Source organism: Hyla sarda, chromosome 3 (assembly GCF_029499605.1).
Source record: "Hyla sarda isolate aHylSar1 chromosome 3, aHylSar1.hap1, whole genome shotgun sequence".
Taxonomy (NCBI): Eukaryota; Metazoa; Chordata; class Amphibia; order Anura; family Hylidae; genus Hyla; species Hyla sarda.
This window is the reverse complement of record NC_079191.1, coordinates 14,654,692-14,678,551: the sequence shown is the minus strand read 5'-3', so window position 1 is coordinate 14,678,551 and position 23,860 is coordinate 14,654,692. Positions and strand designations below refer to the sequence as shown.

Below are 23,860 nucleotides of genomic sequence, written 5' to 3'. Positions count from 1 at the left end.
TGCAGAATAACCCAGTTGGAAAAATCAAATCAAACTTACAGTCTCTTCTGAGAAAGTTTGTTGAAAGTTGCGTCATTTCCAAGAAAAAAGCCGAAAAGTTGATCCCTCCCTTTCCGTCTCACCCGCAATGGTACTTCTTGCCAAAAGGTACACAAGACTCTGGAGGCTCCCCCACCTGGAATGCCTATTGTCTCTGGGGTGGGAGCTGCCACCGAGCCATTGTCCACATATTTGGACTGGCTCCTTCATCCCCTTCTGCAAGAAGTGCCATTGCTGGTATAAGACACTAATCAATTCCTTAACTGTTTACAGGACTTATCGTGGTCAGAAAACATGCTTTTAGCTTCTATAGATATAGAAAGCTTAAACACTAGCATACCGCAGCTTTTGGGGCTCGATTGTATGAGGGAAATCCTTATGTACTCGCACAAAAGGGCCAGTTCAGTTGAGTTTATTTGTGAGGCTCTTTCCTTTGTATTAGGTAATAATTCCTTTCAGTTTGATGACTGCTGGAATACGCAGATCGGGGGGTGGCCATGGGCACCCCAGTAGCCTGCACCTTTGCAAATTTATATGTAGCTTTTTTTTTAGAGCAAATTCATTTTTACTGAAAGGAATTAATTCCTCAAGTCCGTCAGGTGCGATCTCAGGTTTGTTGATGATGTCTTCGTTGTCTGGGATGGCACCTTGGCGGACTTTGCAAACTACTTAAACTGCAGCAATGATATGAATCTTAGATTCGCCTATAAAATTGATGCTAAACAAATGGAGTTCCTTGACATTTTAGTCAAGGTCGAGAATGGTGAATTAACCACCTCTGGCTACAGAAAGCCCACTGCCTCCTATGCCCTCCTTCAGTTCTCCAGCTACCATCTTGAGCATGTAAAGACCTCTGTGCCTTATGGCCAATTTTTATGCCTCCGGCGCATTAATAGCTTGGATGAGCCTTTTCTTCAGCAATCTGGGGAGCTAAAGGAGAGCTTGGAGGTAAGTGGTTATCTGAAGGACATCCTGGATAAAACCCTGGATAGGGCTTTTACTCAAGACAGGTGGAATCTTCTGTTCAAAAAGAAAAAGAAGAGTCATAGTATGTCTGATGGTCCTTTTTATTTTCCTTTATATTTAGCCCCCCTGAGAAGGTCATCAGATCTGCGATTAAGAAAAATGGGTCAATGATAAAAAATGATCCCGATCTAGGAAAGTTAGTACATGAAAAACCGATAGTTGCTTTCCGCTGCTGTAAGAATCTGAGGGATGTGGTTACCAGTTTCCTCTCAATCTAGAAGTAAGGACGGGCCTACTGGTGCGAGTCTCATAGGTAACTGCAGGTGCGGCTCATGCACATTGTGCCGTCATTTGAATCCAGGAACTAATGTTTCAATAGGAGGTGAAAACATTGTGGTACGCAGCCTTATTACCTGTAGGACACAGTGGGTGGTTTATGCCATTTAGTGCAGTTGCGGTTGATTTTACGTTGGCAGCACCAAGAGAGCCATGAATACGAGGTTCAGAGAGCACGTTTACTCAGTTCGGCCAAATAAAGGTTCTCCAAGATCTATCGATCATATGAACACTGTCCATAGAGGTGACTGTGGTAGTCTACTCTTCCAGGGCCTGGAGCAGGTGAGAGTTAGGCTGCATTCACACCTTGTTTACACTGTACAGGTGCCGGCTGGGGGAGGGGGAAGACCGGCCGCTCCCGTACCCCAACCGGACCAGCGCTGAAATCCATTCACTTAAATGAGCCTACCGGAGTCAAACGGTGACTCCGATCGGCTCATTTTTGACCCGTATCTGGTTTCCTTACCGGACCTAAAACCGGATATGGGTAAAAAATGTGCCGACCGGAGTCACCGTTTGACTCCGGTCAGCTCATTAAAGTAAATGCATTTCAGGGCTGGTCCGGCTGGGGTACGGGAGTGCCCAGTTTTCCCCTCCCCCAGCCGGATCCTGCACCCATACAGTGAAAATGAAGTGTGAATGCAGCCTAAAAGAAAATATCGACAGGAAAAACTGCTCCAGACAGAGGCTAAATGGATTATAAAATAGAAAGCCTCTGGAAATATTGGCCTTAATGAAAGAGTGGACTACAGCGTGTTCCTCTAACTTGACTTCAGTTTTATGCGTGTTAATGTTTTTAGTTTTATTGTTGAAACTTTTATCAATGTGCATTGCTGCTGGGACAGTTGATTGGATCAGTCCATTATTGTAGGTAGTGACTGTGCATTGGTGCTGGGACAGTTGATTGGATCAGTCCATTATTGTAGGTAGTGACTGTGCATTGCTGCTGGGACAGTTGATTGGATCAGTCCATTATTGTAGGTAGTGACTGTGCATTGGTGCTGGGACAGTTGATTGGATCAGTCCATTATTGTAGGTAGTGACTGTGCATTGCTGCTGGGACAGTTGATTGGATCAGTCCATTATTGTAGGTAGTGACTGTGCATTGGTGCTGGGACAGTTGATTGGATCAGTCCATTATTGTAGGTAGTGACTGTGCATTGCTGCTGGGACAGTTGATTGGATCAATCCATTATTGTAGGTAGTTACTCTGCATTGGTTTGGTCCACAGTTAGCTAAGAGACATTTGGGACAGTCCATTGGTTCGATCCATTATTGTAGGTAGTCACTGGATCAGTCCGTTATTGTAGTTAGTGACTGTGCATTGGTTTGGTCCACAGCTAAAAGACAGCTGGGACAATTTCCATTTAAGATAAATTAGGACAGTGTTTCCCAACCAGGGTGCCTCCAGTCAGGTTTTGAGGAATCCGTTTTTCATCAAAAACCTGATACGGGAACTGTATTGCAAAAATGTGGTGTGCATGCACCCTTAGGGTGCATGCACATCACGTTTTTGCCATACAGTTCCCGTATCATGTTTTTGATGAAAAACAGATTCCTTAAAACCGGACTAAACTGTATCAAAATGTGTGTACAAATTTCACCCCGTATACGGTTTGAAAAATTATGTAAGGTTGTTCTGTTTTTAAGAAAAAAACGTACACATTTTTAACTTTTCATTCTATTTTGAATAAAGTTTCACTTGTTTGAAATTCCAAGAAAAAAACTGTGCAAAGACAAAAACAGTATGGTGCAAACCGGATGAAACTGTACGCACATACGGTTCTGTATGTTTAAAAAAAAAAAAAAGTATCCGGTTTTTCGCCCGGACTAAAAAACGTGGTAGTCTACGGTTTTGGGTAGGGATCAACCGATAATCTGCGACCTTTCAGACCGATAGCCAATAACTTATACCGATATAAGTTATCGGGCGCTTTAAATCAATGAACTGCAGAGCCTTTTGTGGGGCCAGAGACCGCCGCCCGCTTCTCTCCCCCTGCCTGTCCTGGGGTCCTCCTGAGTCCAACCACCACCGCTGTCCCATTGCCTCCCCCATCCCCGGTTTTATAATTACCTGTTCCCGGGGTCTGCGCTACTTCTGGCTCCGGCGGCATCCTGAGCTGTCACTGTGCGCACTGACGGTGACATCGCGCTGTGGATGTCACTCGTCATTGCGCAGCGTGCAGAACGCCGCAGGAGCCAGAAGTAGCGTGGACCCCGGGAACAGGTAATTATAAAACCGGTGAAGGGGGAGGCAATGGGGTAGCGGCGGCGGCGGTGGTCTCAGCGGTGGTCTCTGGCCGGGGAGACGAGGTGGGGGGACAGGCATTATGGGCATATCGGCAAGGTAATTGCCAATATCGAGAATGTCCAAAATCGTGAATATCGGCCGATAATCGGTCGATCCCTAGTTTTGGGTATGGGTAAAAAACGGTCAAAACCGTATAAGACGCAAAATGGACTAAACCGGATGATGCGTTTGACATACGGTTTACAATGTTAAGTCAATGCATACAGTTTTCTATACGGTTCCGTACGGTTTTTAATTTGAAAACGTATACGGGAACTGTATAGCAAAAACGGAGGATAAAGTTGCTGGACAGTGTTTTGTGGAGTTCTTTTTTTTTATACCGCTCTACAATTGGGTCAGTCTGCCCCTCTACGTACACACATTACCTACACCACATTTGACATTTGACATCTTTTTCCATTTTTCTCCACCAGTTTGCAGCGGATTTTGACCAGCTGGACCAGTTACTTCCAACACTGGAAAAAGAGGCGCAGCTTCCTGGATTCGGTGGAACAGACCAGACAGAATCGGGGTTACCTCTGAAGAACGAAAACCTGCCTCCATCTTTACAAGCTGGTACTGTGGCCCGGACTCCCACGGGGCTGAACAGTAAGTATAGCAGGGGAGATTGGCCAAGCGGTCAGTACAAACTACCCCATCAGAAATAGGTTTGTCCAGTCCTAGTTTCTGTAGCTGGGACAGTTCATTGGATCAGTCCATTATTGTAGATAGTGACTGTGCATTGGTTCGGTCCACAGTTGCCTAAGACACAGTTGGGACAGTTCATTGGATCAATCCATTATTGTAGGTAGTGACTGCGCATTGGTTTCGTCCACAGTTAGCTAAGAAACAGTTGGGACAGTTCATTGGATCACACCATTAATGTAAATAGTGACTGCGCATTGGTTTGGTCCACAGTTAGCTAAGAAACAATCGGGACAGTTCATTGGATCAGTCCATTATTGTAGATAGTGACTGTGCATTGGTTCGGTCCACAGTTGCCTAAGACACAGTTGGGACAGTTCATTGGATCAATCCATTATTGTAGGTAGTGACTGCGCATTGGTTTCGTCCACAGTTAGCTAAGAAACAGTTGGGACAGTTCATTGGATCACACCATTAATGTAGATAGTGACTGCGCATTGGTTCGGTCCACAGTTAGCTAAGAAACAATCGGGACAGTTCATTGGATCAGTCCATTATTGTAGGTAGTGACTGTGCATTGGTTGGGTCCACAGTTAGCTAAGAAACAGTCGGGACAGTTCATTAGATCAAACCATTAATGTAGATAGTGACTGTGCATTGGTTCGGTCCACAGTCGCCTAAGACACAGCTGGGACAGTCTTTTGAATCAATCCATTATTGTAGATAGTGACTGTGCATTGGTTCAGTCCACAGTTAGCTAAGAAACAGTTGGGACAGTTCATTGGATCAATCCATTATTGGAGGTAGTGGCTGTGCATTGGTTGGGTCCACAGTTAGCTAAGAAACAGTTGGGACAGTTCATTTGATCACACCATTAATGTAGATAGTGACTGTGCATTGGTTCGGTCCACAGTTAGCTAAGAAACAGTTGGGACAGTTCATTGGATCAATCCATTATTGTAGGTAGTGGCTGTGCATTGGTTTGGTCCACAGTTAGCTAAGAAACAGTTGGGACAGTTCATTGGATCAGTCCATTATTGTAGATAGTGACTGTGCATTGGTTTGGTCCACAGTTAGCTAAGAAACAGTTGGGACAGTTCATTTGATCACACCATTAATGTAGATAGTGACTGTGCATTGGTTCGGTCCACAGTTAGGGTGCTTTCACACCAGCTGGGGAAGGGGAAAACCGTGCGCTCCCATACCCCAGCCGGACCGGCGCTGAAATCCATTGACTTTAATGAGCCAACTTGAGTCAAAAATGACCAAAACTGTAGGACCTAAAAACCGTAGTATACTACAGTTTTAGGTCCGGCCAGAAAACAGGATACGGGTAGAAAATGAACCAACCAGAGTCATACGATGAAACGGAAATTTATCAAAACCTGTCCAGAGGAAAAGTTACCCAGTTTCCCATCGCAACCAATCAGTTCGCTTCTTTCATTTTAACAAGGCCCCTGCAAAATTAAAGAAGTGATCTGATTGGTTGCTTTGGGCAACTTTTCCTTTAGACAGGTTTTGATGAATCTCCCCCAATGGATTTCAGCGCCAATGCGGCTGGGGGTAGGGGAGCACACGCTTTTCCCCTCCCCCAGCCGGATCTGGCAGCCGTAGGCTGCCAGATCCGGCTGGGGGAGGGGAAAAGCGTGTGCTCCCCTACCCCAGCCGCATTGGAGCTGAAATCCATTGGGGGAGATTCATGGACCAGTCACTACGACTGTGCATTGGTTTGGTCCAAAATTAGGTAAGAGACAACTGGGACAGTTCAGTGGATCGAACCATTATTGTAGGTAGCTAACTGTGGACCAAACCAATGCACAGTCACTAAGAAACAGTTGGAAGAGTTCATTGGATCGATCCATTATTGTAGGAAATGACTGTTGATTGATACACTCTACAGTTAGCTAAGAGACAGCTAAGAGAGTTCTGTAGATCGGTCCATTATCGTAGGTAGATACTGTGCATTGGTTCGGTCCACAATTAGCTTAGAGCAGATGGTGACAGGAGGTGGAGCCTGGGACTGATTGGCGTCACTGCAGGTGGCAACACAGTTATTACATGTGCCACCTAGGTAGGGGCAGGCTATAGGGGAGGGGCAGGCTAAAGGGCAGGGGCAGGCTATACGGGAGGGGCAGGCTATAGGGGAGGGGCAGGCTAAAGGGCAGGGACAGGCTATGGGGCAGGGACAGGCTATGGGGCAGGGACAGGCTATGGGGCAGGGGCAGGCTATGGGGCAGGGGCAGGCTATGGGGCAGGGGCAGGCTATGGGGCAGGGGCAGGCTATGGGGCAGGGGCAGGCTATGGGGCAGGGGCAGGCTATGGGGCAGGGACAGGCTATGGGGCAGGGACAGGCTATGGGGCAGGGACAGGCTATGGGGCAGGGACAGGCTATGGGGCAGGGACAGGCTATGGGGCAGGGACAGGCTATGGGGCAGGGGCAGGCTATGGGGCAGGGGCAGGCTATGGGGCAGGGGCAGGCTATGGGGCAGGGGCAGGCTATGGGGCAGGGACAGGCTATGGGGCAGGGACAGGCTAAAGGGGAGGGGCAGACTTAAGGGCAGGGGCAGGCTAAATGGGTGTGGCAGGCTATAGGGGAGGGACAGGCTATGGGGCAGGGACAGGCTATGGGGCAGGGGCAGGCTATGGGGCAGGGGCAGGCTATGGGGCAGGGGCAGGCTATGGGGCAGGGGCAGGCTATGGGGCAGGGACAGGCTATGGGGCAGGGACAGGCTATGGGGCAGGGACAGGCTATGGGACAGGGGCAGGCTATGGGGCAGGGGCAGGCTATGGGGCAGGCTATGGGGCAGGGGCAGGCTATGGGGCAGGGGCAGGCTATGGGGTAGGGGCAGGCTATGGGGCAGGGACAGGCTATGGGGCAGGGACAGGCTAAAGGGGAGGGGCAGGCTTAAGGGCAGGGGCAGGCTAAAGGGGAGGGGCAGGCTTAAGGGCAGGGGCAGGCTAAATGGGTGTGGCAGGCTATAGGGGAGGGGCAGGCTATGGGGTTGAGTAAGGATATGGGGCAGGGGAAGGCTATGGGGCTGGCTGTAGGGCAGGGGAAGGCTATAGTGGAGGGGCAGGCTATGGGGCAGAGTAAGGCTATGGGCGAGGGGCAGGCTATGGGGCAGGGAAAGGCTGATTTTGCACTAGTATTAGATGAGATGGGTGAGGACCCCCCCAATGTGGGAGCTGTAATAGCGTGGTCACCCAGCTTTCCCAGAAGGCACAACATGTAGAAGAGGACGAGTGGAGGATTTCTATTGACTGGGGCTGTTGTTCTAGTCCTGTCACATTGCCGCTCCCGCATGGAGACGATGGCTCTGACTCCCTTGTCTGGATAGTTTGTATAACATTAACCCCCTGAGGGGTTCCGCCATAAATCTGCGGGGGGCTAAGGGGGGGGACAGGGACGCCCGGACTGTTTTATCTCATGTTGTTGCTGCTGCAGTGATTTGTATGAGTGACCTGCTAAGAGGGAATCGGCATTAATACCCATTCTGGCCCAGATTGGAGGACAGGAGGCTGATTTATGGCAGCGAGGGGAGGGGGAGGCTGCTGATGGATTGTGTGCACTGAGCAGGAGGCTCCCGGAGAGTCAATGCACCGTATCCCCCCACTCCATAACTCTTATTGAGCCCCTCCATCTGCTCACACTGGGCGACAATGGGCGGCCATAGCAGGTGTTACTTGTGACTGGGGGGGAGGCTGATTCCAGTAGTAAATACCCTCAATTGTTATATGGTTAAAAGATCTCTGCTTGCTGTCATTGAATGGAAACATTCAGACAGTGTTTCCCAACCAGGGTGCCTCCAGCTGTTGCAAAACTACAACTCCTAGCATGCCCGGACAGCCGAAGGCTGTCCGGGCATGCTGGGAGTTGTAGTTTGGCAATGTGATACTTTAAACCATCATAATGTGATACTTTAAAGCAGTGTTTCCCAGACAGTGTGCCTCCAGCTGTTTCACAACTACAACTCCCAGCATGCCTGGACAGCCAAATCCAGCAGAATCCCATTGAAAACAATACCGCTGCTTGAACAAGGGCTTACAAAAACAGCGCCCTACCTGTCCTCAGGTTGTGTTTGGTATTACATCTCTGCTCCTTTCACTTCAATGGAGCTGAGCTGCAATACCACGCACAACCTGAGCACAAGAGTGGCGCTGTTTTTGGAAGAACGCAAATCCTGGATAACTAGGACCTGGAAATCCCACCAAAGTAGTTTTCTTCCAGAAACAGCGCAACTCTTGTCCTCAGGCGGTGTGCGGTATTGCAGCTCAGCTCCATTGAAGTGAATGGAGCCGAGATGTAATACCACACACAACCTGAGGACAGGTTGGGCGCTGTTTTTTGTAGAGAAAGCTATTGGGGAAGATTTATCAAAACCTGTCCAGAGAAAAAATTGCCCAGTTGCCCATAGCAACCAATCAGATCGCTGCTTTCATTTCTCAGAGGCATATTCAAAAGTGAAAGTGATCTGATTGGTTGCTATGGGCAACTCAGCAACTTTTCCTCTGGACAGGTTTTGATAAATCTCCCCCGATATGTTTTTCTACTGAGATTGGTGGGATTTCCGGGTCACCGACTTTCACCTTTGGATCATAATTGGGATGGAGTTTCCCTTTAAGAAATCGCCAACATTCTGATAGCTGATACATATTAGAATGCTCTGATTCCTATTGTTCTCACAATAGTAACTTAATTCATGTGTAGCCTTCATTTTGGGTGATCTCATCTTATAGACCAGTGGTCTCCAACCTGCGGACCTCCAGATGTTGCAAAACTACAACTCCCAGCATGCCCGGACAGCCGTTGGCTGTCCGGGCATGCTGGAAGTTGTAGTTTTGCAACATCTGGAGGTCCGCAGGCTGGAGACCACTGTTATAGACCAAACTGATAGGATTTACTCGTAATATCAGTAGATAATTCATTGGTGTTCCCCTTTAAATGCCGTTCTAATGAAAAGTAATTCCCTCGCCGGCTTCCCGCTCGCTCATACTGTATATACTGTACAGGATAATTTTGTTTTCAGAAATTCTGAACAGTCATATCCTGATTTTTTTTTTTTTTTTTTGCTCCGTAAAATCGTAAAATAAACAAACATCTCAATTCTCGGAGGATGATATGAAATAAAGGCCTACAGATCGGCGGTCACATAAAGTCCCATAGGGGGCGGGGGGGGGGGGGGGTTTATTTGCTTAAAAAGTCTGAAATAGGGAGATTGTTCTACAGGAGGCGTCAAGACATTCAATGGTTGTGGATTAGCCCTGAAAAATAGTCTCATCATTCAGGATTAGGAAAAAAAAAAACATGACTGCTTTCTTCTACAAACAGCACTCCGTCAGGCTGGGTCTGGTATTGCAGTCCGGCCCCATTCGATTCAGGAGAGTTCACCGTTAAACTATTGCAAAACTTTAATTTCCAGCATGAATAGGAGGGGCCCATTACCTGAATAGCAGGGACCAAAAACTAGCCCAAGGCAGAAGCTTATATAGACCCATGGCAGGGACCATAAAAGGTGGTGCTGGTGGATCTTTCCATCATTAGTGTTTTGGCTAACAATGGAGGGCCTATGGGGACCTGTCCTAAACAGATTCTCAATAATAATGGGGTTAAGAGCAACCTTTAATTCCAGGGACCCCCACAATAGTCATCTGGTTGGTCTTTATGGTACAGAAGCCTTTCGAGGACAACTTTTCAATTCCAGTGGTTACATATAGAAAAATGGCGGTCACCAGGTAGCGGTCAATTAGAATACAAAGGTCCTACAAAAATATGTCAACCCCTGCCCACATTTGACGTCCGTGTATCATTCCTTCAGAAGGCAGGTATAGCAGCTAACCTTCTCCATAAATGTTGACTGTTGGCTCGTACCTACAGCTGGCACCAACCGTAGGGTGCAGGGGTTCAAAGGTTACTCTGATCCTGGCCATTAAACTTCATCTAGTGGCAGATAGATGACAGGTAACTAACTACCTGCTTTGATCACTGCCACCCCACAGTGCCATTGTAGGTCGGGATATGAGGTTGGGATGAGGACAATGGAGTCCTCATATGTTGATTTTCCTCTCCCACAAGGTTTAGGTAGGAAGATCGGGCAATGCCAGGTACTCAGCCGATAAAACAGAAAAAGTAATAAAACATAACAAAAACTATATAAGCTTGATATCAATGTAATCATATAGACCCGCTCTAAAAATGCAGCTCCCACAATATAAATATGTCTTCCATTTCCCCCCAAAATTTTTTACTTTAGTTTACATCTTGCCCAGAAAAAACAAGGTTTATACGACTGTCACCAGAAACATAAGAATGTTATGGCTCTTAGAAGGTGAGGAGATAAAAAAAAAACACTGTTGTCAAAAATCAATGTGACGGGAAATGGTTAAGAGGGATTGTAATACTAACCAATACACGAGTACGAGTAGTCGGTCACCACAGTCCCCATTGTAATGGTGTGCCGTCCATATGGGCCCACCAACAGTTCGAGAGTCCAGTGGGTGACAATGCCAGATACATAGAAATATAAGAAACTTCCAATGGTTTCCCACCACCGTAACCGCTACACGTTGTCAGAGTCAGCTGACTGGCAGCCATGATGGCCACTTTGAGAAGATACTCTTAGTAGGCCGTAGGTCATCATTGTCAGACACTGTATTCTCCTCTCCATCCACCAGTAGGTTAATACTTGATACAAAGATCTTATCGGGTGAGAATAAGCAGCAAGGAATGTTTAAAGAATTTAAGGCAAGTTTTTTCATGTTTCGGAGGAGGTGGGGGGGGGGGGGGGGGAGCATCTTGGGTGATATCCAAACTCAAACCTGTGGAGACACTAAGCCAAATTCTGCCTGTGTTTTTATGGACTTTGTAAGACGCGGAGGGATTGCCAGAAGGATGTCTGGACTTGAGCCTGTTCACCTCTCCCAGTGCCGGGCTGTCAACTCTCAAGGACGAAAACGAAGTCCTATAGAGGCATGTCACTCAGCCCTAGGAAACCGAGGCAGCCTCTCCTGGCCCCATCACAGCAACACCTCCTACGTATGAGTGATTGGTGACAGCTCTGTCTATGCTTCATTGAGGCCTCCGTCAGCCGTGAACTTGGAGGCACTTACAGATTCTCTTTAACAAGCTGTGTACTGAGCCGAGGTGTCAAAACTGAAAGTTGTCTTGTTGTTGCAGGTATACATAGCACAATGTGAGTCATGGCTGTGCTTTACATAGTAATGATTAAAGAGGTAAAAAGTTGATAAAGTAACAGAGGCCTACGCCAAGGAGTCTAAACCTGGGTGGTTTACAGCAAGAACTCCATACCATGGAGTCTACACCGAGGACTCTACAACACAGAGTCTTCACCATGGAAACTATACCACAGAGCCCACACCGAGGAAACTATACCACAGAGCCTACACCGAGGAAACTATACCACAGTGCCTACACTGAGGAAACTATACCACAGAGCCTACACCGAGGAAACTATACCACAGAGCCTACACCGAGGAAACTATACCACAGAGCCTACACTGAGGAAACTATACCACAGAGCCTACACCGAGGAAACTATACCACAGAGTCTTCACCATGGAAACTATACCACAGAGCCCACACCGAGGAAACTATACCACAGTGCCTACACCGAGGAAACTATACCACAGAGCCTACACCGAGGAAACTATACCACAGAGCCTACACCGAGGAAACTATACCACAGAGCCTACACCAGGGAAACTATACCACAGAGCCTACACCGAGGAAACTATACCACAGAGCCTACACCAGGGAAACTATACCACAGAGCCCACACCGAGGAAACTATACCACAGAGCCTACACCGAGGAAACTATACCACAGAGCCTACACCGAGGAAACTATACCACAGAGCCTACACTGAGGAAACTATACCACAGAGCCCACACCGAGGAAACTATACCACAGAGCCTACACCAAGGAAACTATACCACAGAGCCTACACCGAGGAAACTATACCACAGAGTCTACACTGAGGAAACTATACCACAGAGCCCACACCGAGGAAACTATACCACAGAGCCTACACTGAGGAAACTATACCACAGAGCCTACACTGAGGAAACTATACCACAGAGCCTACACCGAGGAGTCTATACCACAGAGCCTACACCGAGGAAACTATACCACAGAGCCTACACCGAGGAAACTATACCACAGAGCCTACACAGAGGAAACTATACCACAGAGCCTACACCAGGGAAACTATACCACAGAGCCTACACCAAGGAAACTATACCACAGAGCCTACACCGAGGAAACTATACCACAGAGCCTACACCAGGGAAACTATACCACAGTGCCTACACTGAGGAAACTATACCACAGAGCCTACACAGAGGAAACTATACCACAGAGCCTACACCAGGGAAACTATACCACAGTGCCTACACCGAGGAAACTATACCACAGAGCCTACACCGAGGAAACTATACCACAGTGCCTACACTGAGGAAACTATACCACAGAGTCTACACTGAGGAAACTATACCACAGAGCCTACACCGAGGAAACTATACCACAGAGCCTACACCGGGGAAACTATACCACAGAGCCAACACCGAGGAAACTGTACCACAGAGCCCACACCAGGGAAACTATACCACAGAGCCTACACAGAGGAAACTATACCACAGAGCCTACACCGAGGAAACTATACCACAGAGCCTACACCGAGGAAACTATACCACAGAGCCTACACCAGGGAAACTATACCACAGAGCCTACACCGAGGAAATTATACCACAGAGCCTACACCGAGGAAACTATACCACAGAGCCTACACCGAGGAAACTATACCACAGAGCCTACACCAAGGAAACTATACCACAGAGCCTACACCAGGGAAACTATACCACAGAGCCTACACCGAGGAAATTATACCACAGAGCCTACACCGAGGAAACTATACCACAGAGCCTACACCGAGGAAACTATACCACAGAGCCTACACCGAGGAAACTATACCACAGAGCCTACACCGAGGAAACTATACCACAGAGCCTACACCGAGGAAACTATACCACAGAGCCTACACCAGGGAAACTATACCACAGAGCCTACACCGAGGAAACTATACCACAGAGCCAACACCGAGGAAACTATACCACAGAGCCTACACCAGGGAAACTATACCACAGAGCCTACACCAGGGAAACTATACCACAGAGCCTACACCGAGGAGTCTATACCACAGAGCCTACACCAGGGAAACTATACCACAGTGCCTACACCGAGGAAACTATACCACAGAGCCTACACCGAGGAAACTATACCACAGAGCCTACACCGAGGAAACTATACCACAGAGCCTACACCGAGGAAACTATACCACAGAGCCTACACCAGGGAAACTATACCACAGAGCCTACACCGAGGAAACTATACCACAGAGCCTACACCGGGGAAACTATACCACAGAGCCTACACCGGGGAAACTATACCACAGAGCCTACACTGAGGAAACTATACCACAGAGCCTACACTGAGGAAACTATACCACAGAGCCTACACCGAGGAAACTATACCACAGAGCCTACACCGAGGAAACTATACCACAGAGCCTACACCGAGGAAACTATACCACAGAGCCTACACCAGGGAAACTATACCACAGAGCCTACACCGAGGAAACTATACCACAGAGCCAACACCGAGGAAACTATACCACAGAGCCTACACCGAGGAAACTATACCACAGAGCCTACACCGAGGAAACTATACCACAGAGCCTACACCGAGGAAACTATACCACAGAGCCTACACCAGGGAAACTATACCACAGAGCCTACACCCAGGAAACTATACCACAGAGCCTACACCGGGGAAACTATACCACAGAGCCTACACCGGGGAAACTATACCACAGAGCCTACACCGGGGAAACTATACCACAGAGCCTACACTGAGGAAACTATACCACAGAGCCTACGCCGAGGAAACTATACCACAGAGCCTACACCGAGGAAACTATACCACAGAGCCTACACCGAGGAAACTATACCACAGAGCCTACACCAGGGAAACTATACCACAGAGCCTACACCGAGGAAACTATACCACAGAGCCTACACCGAGGAAACTATACCACAGAGCCTACACCGAGGAAACTATACCACAGAGCCTACACCGAGGAAACTATACCACAGAGCCTACACCAGGGAAACTATACCACAGAGCCTACACCGAGGAAATTATACCACAGAGCCTACACCGAGGAAACTATACCACAGAGCCTACACCGAGGAAACTATACCACAGAGCCTACACCGAGGAAACTATACCACAGAGCCTACACCGAGGAAACTATACCACAGAGCCTACACCGAGGAAACTATACCACAGAGCCTACACCAGGGAAACTATACCACAGAGCCTACACCGAGGAAACTATACCACAGAGCCAACACCGAGGAAACTATACCACAGAGCCTACACCAGGGAAACTATACCACAGAGCCTACACCAGGGAAACTATACCACAGAGCCTACACCGGGGAAACTATACCACAGAGCCTACACCAGGGAAACTATACCACAGAGCCTACACCGAGGAGTCTATACCACAGAGCCTACACCAGGGAAACTATACCACAGTGCCTACACCGAGGAAACTATACCACAGAGCCTACACCGAGGAAACTATACCACAGAGCCTACACCGAGGAAACTATACCACAGAGCCTACACCGAGGAAACTATACCACAGAGCCTACACCAGGGAAACTATACCACAGAGCCTACACCGAGGAAACTATACCACAGAGCCTACACCGGGGAAACTATACCACAGAGCCTACACCGGGGAAACTATACCACAGAGCCTACACCGGGGAAACTATACCACAGAGCCTACACTGAGGAAACTATACCACAGAGCCTACACTGAGGAAACTATACCACAGAGCCTACACCGAGGAAACTATACCACAGAGCCTACACCGAGGAAACTATACCACAGAGCCTACACCGAGGAAACTATACCACAGAGCCTACACCAGGGAAACTATACCACAGAGCCTACACCGAGGAAACTATACCACAGAGCCTACACTGAGGAAACTATACCACAGAGCCTACACTGAGGAAACTATACCACAGAGCCTACACTGAGGAAACTATACCACAGAGCCTACACCAGGGAAACTATACCACAGAGCCTACACTGAGGGAAACTATATCACAGTGCCTACACCGAGGAATCTATACCACAGAGCCTACACCGAGGAAACTATACCACAGAGCCTACACCGAGGAAATTATACCACAGAGCCTACACCGAGGAAACTATACCACAGAGCCTACACCGAGGAAACTATACCACAGAGCCTACACCGAGGAAACTATACCACAGAGCCTACACCGAGGAAACTATACCACAGAGCCTACACCGAGGAAACTATACCACAGAGCCAACACCGAGGAAACTATACCACAGAGCCTACACCAGGGAAACTATACCACAGTGCCTACACCGAGGAAACTATACCACAGAGCCTACACTGAGGAAACTATACCACAGAGCCTACACCGAGGAAACTATACCACAGAGCCTACACCGAGGAAACTATACCACAGAGCCTACACCGAGGAAACTATACCACAGAGCCTACACCAGGGAAACTATACCACAGAGCCTACACCGAGGAAACTATACCACAGAGCCTACACTGAGGAAACTATACCACAGAGCCTACACCGGGGAAACTATACCACAGAGCCAACACCGAGGAAACTATACCACAGAGCCTACACTGAGGAAACTATACCACAGAGCCTACACCGAGGAAACTATACCACAGAGCCTACACCGAGGAAACTATACCACAGTGCCTACACCGAGGAAACTATACCACAGAGCCTACACCAGGGAAACTATACCACAGAGCCTACACCAGGGAAACTATACCACAGAGCCTACACCGAGGAAACTATACCACAGAGCCTACACCGAGGAAACTATACCACAGAGCCTACATCGAGGAAATTATACCACAGAGCCTACACCGAGGAAACTATACCACAGAGCCTACACCGAGGAAACTATACCACAGAGCCTACACCGAGGAAGCTATACCACAGAGCCTACACAGAGGAAACTATACCACAGAGCCTACACTGAGGAAACTATACCACAGAGCCTACACCGAGGAGTCTATACCACAGAGCCTACACCAAGGAGTCTATACCACAGAGCCTACACCGAGGAAACTATACCACAGAGCCTACAACGAGGAGACTACTACATAGAGAAACCTATACCATGTAGACACAGTCTTCCACTAACCTTGGCACCGCTTCACTACCTGACTCGAACTTACTGCAGCTCCTACGGCAATAGATCACTTCAAGACTTCTTCAGTGCTCACATTGAGAGGTAGCAATAATCCAACATGTAACAAGTAGAAAGAATGGAGCACTCACCTGGTCTCTTTCTTTATTTCATATAAAAAGTATACATGTAGGGGAGCGGACAGGAGCGGTGTTGTGGGAAAGAGGTTGGGTGACCGTCCCTATTGCTCACTTGGCGCTTTGTCAGGCCCCACCTTGGGGCCCAACGAAGTGCCAAGTGCGCGATACGGACCATCGCCCAACCACTCCCCCACAACACCGCTCCTGTCCGCTCCCCTACACGTATACTTTTTATATGAAATAAGAAGAAACGTTATTGAAGCAAAGAGACCAGGTGAGTGCTCCATTCATTCCACTTACTTGTTGGATTTTTCCTTATAGACTACACCTGGGAGCCTATACCAAGCACTTTACTCCATGGAGTATACACTGAGCCTTCACCTGAGAGCCAATAAATCATTGAGCTTACACCAAGAAGCCTACACTGAGTCTACATGAAGGAGCCTACCCCCTAAACCACTATGGCTGCTTAAAAATTCATCCGTTACAAACGTCCGTTAGAAAAGCCCTGTTAAACGGCCGTTAAACAATCCCATTAAAGTCTATGGTATTTTTATAGCGCTGCTAATAGTAATACTTTTCATTCATATGGCGGCAGGGGTATATGTATATAGAAGCACTGGGGGGGGGGGGGCAGACATATAGTGTTATCTGCCCCCCACAGCGCTTCTATATACATATGCCGGGCGGCCAATGCTGCTGCTAGAATGCTTTTCACATATAGTGCTGCAGTGGCATAGGTATATAGAAGCGCTGCTGCAAGGGTAAATATACATGCGCTGCGGGGGGTATATATTTAATGCGCCGGCAGGGGGTATATATTTATTAATGCGCCGGCGGGGTGTATATATTTATTAATGTGCCAGCGGGAGTCATATCTAATGCGCTGCTGGGGGGCTAGATATATAGGCTATATGTCTGCCCCCCCTGCAGCGCTATATATCTTGCCCCCCACAGCGCTTTTAATATAGACATGGCGCCCCTGCTACTCACAATGCTCATTTTTAAATCTCCCTCTGAGAGCCCTGATTGGCTCCTCAGCACCGGCCACTCAGGGCTCCCCGCAGGGGATTCAAAAATGAAAGTTAAAACACACGATACATCGCAAGGTTGCGGACCATGCCGCCCGCTCCCCTGCTCAATAACTTCGGATCGCATTGGGTCTCAGAAGTGAAACCCCATGCGATCAATCCCTCAGCGCCTGTACTACAACCCCCATCATGGAACAGACTCTGTTCCATGATGGGGGTTGTAGTACAAACACTAATGTAGCCTCCCCAGCTGTCTGAAGACTCCCGCAGCCGGGGAATTACCACTCCCATCATGGAAAGAAGTCTGCTCCATGATGGGAGTAGTAGTAGTCCCAGCTGTGGGAGTCTGTAGGCAGAGGTGTTAGGCCATACATGAGGGATAACTGGTCTTAACGGATGAATATTTATTCAGCCGTTAGCACCCATTATTTCATCCGTTATTATACATCCGTTTTTACACAGAAAATGGACTTTAATAACGGATGAATGCTCATAGTGTGAAAGCAGCTTAAGCCTACACTACAGATGCCCACACTAAGTAGTGTAAACCAAGCAGCATACACCACAGAACCTATACCATGGAGCTTACAACAAGGAACCTATGCCATAGAACCTACACCTGAGAATCAAGGAGCCTACAACGGGGTGACTACCCCATGGAGCCTACAACAAGGAGCTTTCGAGGATTCTACGCCAAAGAGTCTACCTCTACACCACAAAGCCTAAGATACAAGGAAGCCACACCAAGGAGTCTACAACAAGCAGCCTACACCCTGGATCCCAAACCATGGACCTTAAAACAAGAAACCTAAACCAAGAAGCTTACATCAAGAGCCAATACCAAAAAAACCTACACTTATGAGCTTAGGCAAATGACTCTACACCATGGAATTATACTTGATTCACTGTTTACCAAACAAAAAAATAATACCCTCATTTTCCATTTACCAAAAACTGTATTAAAATAAAACTTTTATTTCAACTTAAGCTTAATATTAAAAACCCCAGTAATGGTCCAGTAATTCTAAGCCTTAGAATTAATTCAAATTTCTGCCAGCTGGCATAAAAAATTTGCAACTATTTAATGCCAATGATCAGCTATGTGTGCGCCTGCAGTACTCACTATTGCCTTACTAGACACACTATTGCTTAAAGGGTAAATCCGGCACTAATACATCTTATCCCCTATCCAAAGGGGATAAGATGCCTGAACGCGTGGGGTCCCGCCACTGGGGACCCCCGTGATCTTGCACACAGCACCCCTTTACAATCAGTCCCCGGAGCATGTTCGCTCCAGCCGGGTCTGATTACTGGCGATCACGGGGCTGGAGCATTGTGACGTCACGGCCCCGCGTGACATCATGCTCCGCCCCCTCAATGCAAGCCTATGGGAGGGGGCGTGGCAGCGGTCACGGAGCGTGACGTCGCACAGGGGCCGTGACGTCACAATGCTCAGGCCCCGTGATCGCCAGTCATCAGACCCGGAGCGAACATGCTCCGGGGACTGATTGTAACGGGGTGCTGCGTGCAAGATCACGGGAGTCCCCAGCGACGGGATCCCGGCGATCAGGCATCTTATCCCCTATCCTTTGCATAGGGGATAAGATGTCTTAGCGCCCGAGTACCCCTTTAACTACTGGTATTAAACACGGGGCTGTGACTGTGTGGACTGCAGACGCACATAGCTGATCATTTGATTTGCATTACACAATTGCACTGTTTTCATGCTGGCTGGCATACATCATTATAAATAATTAGAACTGGAACTACTAGACCATTACTGAGTTTTTAATATTGGCTTCTTGGTGAATGGGAAATTGGGGTATTAATTACCAGTTGTTAAACCGTGAATAAAGTATAATTCCTTGGTGTCGGCTACTTGGTATGGAGTTTATTGGTCTAGGCTCCTAAGTGTAGGCTCATTGGTGTAGAGTCATAGGTCTAGGCTCCTAAGTGTTGGTTCTTATTGTGTGCTCACTGGTGTAGGCTTTTGGTGTAGAGTCATTGATCTAGGCTGCTTAGTGTAGGTTCTTATTGTGAGCTCACTGGTGTAGGCTCCTTGGTGTAGAGTAGTTGGTCTAGACTCCTAAGTGTAGGTTCTTATTGTGAGCTCACTGGTGTAGGCTCCTTGGTGTAGAGTAGTTGGTCTAGACTCCTAAGTGTAGGTTCTTATTGTGAGCTCACTGGTGTAGGCTCCTTGGTGTAGAGTCGTTAGTCTAGGCTCCTAAGTGTAGGCTCTTATTGTGAGCTCATTGGTGTAGGCTCCTTGGTGTAGAGTCGTTGGTCTAGGCTCCTAAGTGTAGGTTCTTATTGTGAGCTGACTGGTGTAGGCTCCTTGGTGTAGAGTCGTTGGTCTAGGCTTCTAAGCGTAGGTTCTTATTGTAAGCTCCCCACTGTAGGCTCCTTTGTGTAGAGTCGTTGGTCTAAACTCCTAAGTGTAGGTTGATAGTGTGGACTCAACCATGTAGGCTCCTTGGTGTAGAGTGATTGATCTAGGCTCCTAAGTGTTGGTTCTTATTGTGGGCTCACCGGTGTAGGCTTTTGGTGCAGAGTCATTGATCTAGGCTGCTTAGTGTAGGTTCTTATTGTGAGCTCACTGGTGTAGGCTCCTTGGTGTAGAGTCGTTGTTCTAGGCTCCTAAGCCTAGGTTCTTATTGTAAGCTCCCCACTGTAGGCTCCTTGGTGTAGAGTCATTGGTCTAGGCTCCTTGGTGTAGAGTCGTTGGTCTAGGCTTCTAAGCGTAGGTTCTTATTGTAAGCTCCCCACTGTAGGCTCCTTGGTGTAGAGTCGTTGTTTTAGGCTCCTAAGCCTAGGTTCTTATTGTAAGCTCCCCACTGTAGGCTCCTTGGTGTAGAGTCATTGGTCTAGGCTCCTTGGTGTAGAGTCGTTGTTTTAGGCTCCTAAGCCTAGGTTCTTATTGTAAGCTCCCCACTGTAGGCTCCTTGGTGTAGAGTCATTGGTCTAGGCTCCTTGGTGTAGAGTCGTTGGTCTAGGCTTCTAAGCGTAGGTTCTTATTGTAAGCTCCCCACTGTAGGCTCCTTGGTGTAGAGTCGTTGTTTTACGCTCCTAAGCCTAGGTTCTTATTGTAAGCTCCCCACTGTAGGCTTCTTGGTGTAGAGTCATTGGTCTAGGCTCCTTGGTGTAGAGTCGTTGGTCTAGGCTCCTAAGTGTAGGTTGATAGTGTGGACTCAACCATGTAGGCTCATTGGTGTCGAGTCATTGGTCTAGGTTCCTAAGTAAAGGTCCTTAGTGTGAGCTCACCTGTGTAGGTTCTTTGTTTTAAGGTCTATGGTGCAGGCTTTTTTTTATTTATATATATATATATATATATAATTTTTATTGTCATATTTCTTTTTAATACAGATTCACAAAACGAGAATTTAACCTCCCCATCCCTCTTACCCAGCGGTGGGACCCCCACGATGAGACATCTTATCCCCTATCCTTTAAATAGGGGATAAGATGTCTAGGGGCGGAGTACCCCTTTAACTTGGGATTTTTAAGAAAGAACATAACGTGGAGTAGGCTGAGGGTGTTTGTGGAAACCTTTCCGTTCTAGTACCTTCTTATTGCTTGCATGGTTGGCTGGATGCATAGATATTGCATGTACATGGCATGACTCTAACCACACACATGCATGTTCCTTACTCCTTAGATTACAATGGCATCAACCCAACTCATTCTCCCTTTGGATTCTGTGAGTCTTTAGACCCGGAACTGAATCCATTCCCTGCACCTACTGACACCAGTCCCCGGTCAGGACTGACACCGGAGCAGGGTCGTGGAGTTTTACCTGGAGCGCCAACATTTCAGACAGATCCTGGTATGTAACCCCAATTTCTTGTATAGCAGGGAATAAGAAGAATAGTAATCTCCCCCGTCTGGACTCTTGATGTTTTTGCCCTTATATATGGATTGGACTGGAGTAGTGTTATACTGTAGGTATTAAGACCACTTAAAGGGGTACTTCACAGGAAAACATTTTTTTTTTTTTTTTTATCAGCTGGTGCCAGAGAGTTAAACAGATTTGTAAATTATTTCTATTAAAAAATCTTAACCCTTCCAGTACTTATCGGCTGCTGTATGTTGCAGAGGAAGTTTTCTTTTTGAATTTCCTTTCTGTCTGACCACAGTGCTCTCTGCTGACACTTCTGTCCATTTTCGTAACTGTCCAGAGCTGGAGCAAATCCCCATAGCAAACCTCTCCTGCTGTGGACAGTTCCTGACATGGACAGAGGTGTCAGCAGAGAGCACTGGGGTCAGACAGAAAGGAAATCCAAAAAAGAAAAGAACTTCCTGTGGAGCATACAGCAGCTGATAAGTACTGGAAGGGTTAAGATTTTTAAATAGAAGTAATTTACAAATCTGTTTAACTTTCTGGCACCAGTTGATTTAAATATATATATATATAGATGTTTTCCAGGGGATTAACCCTTTAATATCCATCGCTATCTATCACCTTGTTAGGATTACTCCCTATGGGGCAATAGTGGGGTTTATCTTATGCCTCTTTTTTTTTTTTTGACATTCCAATCCAAAAGTTTAGGTGTCAAACCTATCCACAGCGCTTTACCTTCCAACACCTCTGATCTCTATTATTACTATGACTTCTCTCGTGCTGCATCTCTGGAATGTTCTCTCTTGGGCAGTCTGACCACAGTCCTAAGATTCACAACAGTAGATGTTACCTGAAACAACATATTTCTAGGGACCCTTATCACCTAAAACACAGTCCTCAACATAACACATGGTAACCGATCTAAAAAGAACATTTTAGGCAAAGGCCTCATTTGAAGCTCCTGAGCCCGGGTGCAAATTCTGTATCAAATATTGTGTTCTTTCCCTTTCTTCCAATGTTTCTCCTTCCCCTAAGATCTACAATTCTTAATATATTTACCATTCACCAGCAGGTTTATGAGGGTCCCGGCGCAGTTTAAAGGGGTACTCCGGTGGAAAACTTTTTTTTTTTTTTTTTTTTTTTTTTAATCAACTGGTGCCAGAAAATTAAACAGATTTGTAAATTACTTTTATTAAAAAATCTTTATTTTTTATTTATTAGATTTTTTTAATAAATATTTTGTTTGTCTTTATTAAAAAATCTTAATCCTTCCAGTTCTTATTAGCTGCTGAATACTACAGAGGAAATATTTTTTTTTGGAACACAGAGCTCTCTACTGACATGATGACCACAGTGCTCTCTGCTGACACCTCTGTCCACTTTAAGAACTGTCCAGAGTAGGAGAAAATCCCCATAGCAAACATATGCTGCTCCGGACAGTTCCTAAAAAATGGACAGATATGTCAGCAGAGAGCGCTGTGCTCGTGATGTCAGCAGAGAGCTCTGTGTTCCAAAAAGAAAATAATTTCCTCTGTAGTATACAGCAGCTAATAAGTACTGGAAGGATTAAGATTTTTTTAATAGAAGTAATTTACATATCTGTTTAACTTTCTGGCACCAGTTGATTTAAAAAAGTTTTCCACCGGAGTACCCCTTTAACCCTCTTTGTTAGGGAAGTACGGGGCTTCGTTTTCCTTCACGTACCCTGTAGATCCGCACTTATGGCTGGCAGCTGACTGTGCAAATGTGTGTAAATACAGTCCTGTCTCTTTAAGACGTATCCTATATAATGTGTATGGAAAGTGCCTGAACACAGAGCCGGCCACGCGGGGCCCCGGCCGGACATCTCTAATCTGATATGTGGGGCCTACACCGATCAGCCATTACAGGGGAAAGGGAAAATATGGGTTATCTGGTGACAACGATGTCTATCTGGGGTGGGATATAGATAAGGAAGCAAGAGATCAGTCAGTTCTTGAATTTAAAGGGGTACTCCACTGCCACAGCGTTCGGAAATTAGGTGCGGGCTGCGCGGGGGTGTCGTGACGTCACGGCCTTGCCCTCGTCACACCACACCCTCTCAATGTAAGTCTATGAGAGGGGGCGTGGCGTCTGCCATGCCCCCTCTCATAGACTTGCATTGAGGGGGGTGTGGCATGACAGTGATTTCATGACCCCCGCACCCAAACGCTGGGGGCAATGGAGTACCCCTTTTAAAGGGGTATTCCAGTTAAAAACGATTTTTTTCATATCAACTGCCTCCAGAAAGTTAAACAGATTTGTAA

At 47.2% G+C, this 23,860-nt stretch overlaps 1 protein-coding gene across 9 annotated transcripts in view; it reads left to right on the top strand.

Annotated features, from left to right (window-relative positions):
* Positions 1 to 23,860, top strand: part of NCOA1 (nuclear receptor coactivator 1) — a 554,024-nt gene that overhangs the window by 500,178 nt on the left and 29,986 nt on the right. For 8 of the 9 annotated variants that reach the window (XM_056563793.1, XM_056563794.1, XM_056563799.1 and 5 more), the window contains 2 exons: positions 4,066 to 4,240; positions 21,393 to 21,560. In XM_056563793.1, coding sequence (XP_056419768.1) covers positions 4,066 to 4,240; positions 21,393 to 21,560 — 343 coding nt within the window. The remainder of the gene's footprint in view (positions 1 to 4,065; positions 4,241 to 21,392; positions 21,561 to 23,860) is intronic. The other variant, XM_056563800.1, reaches the window with a different exon arrangement.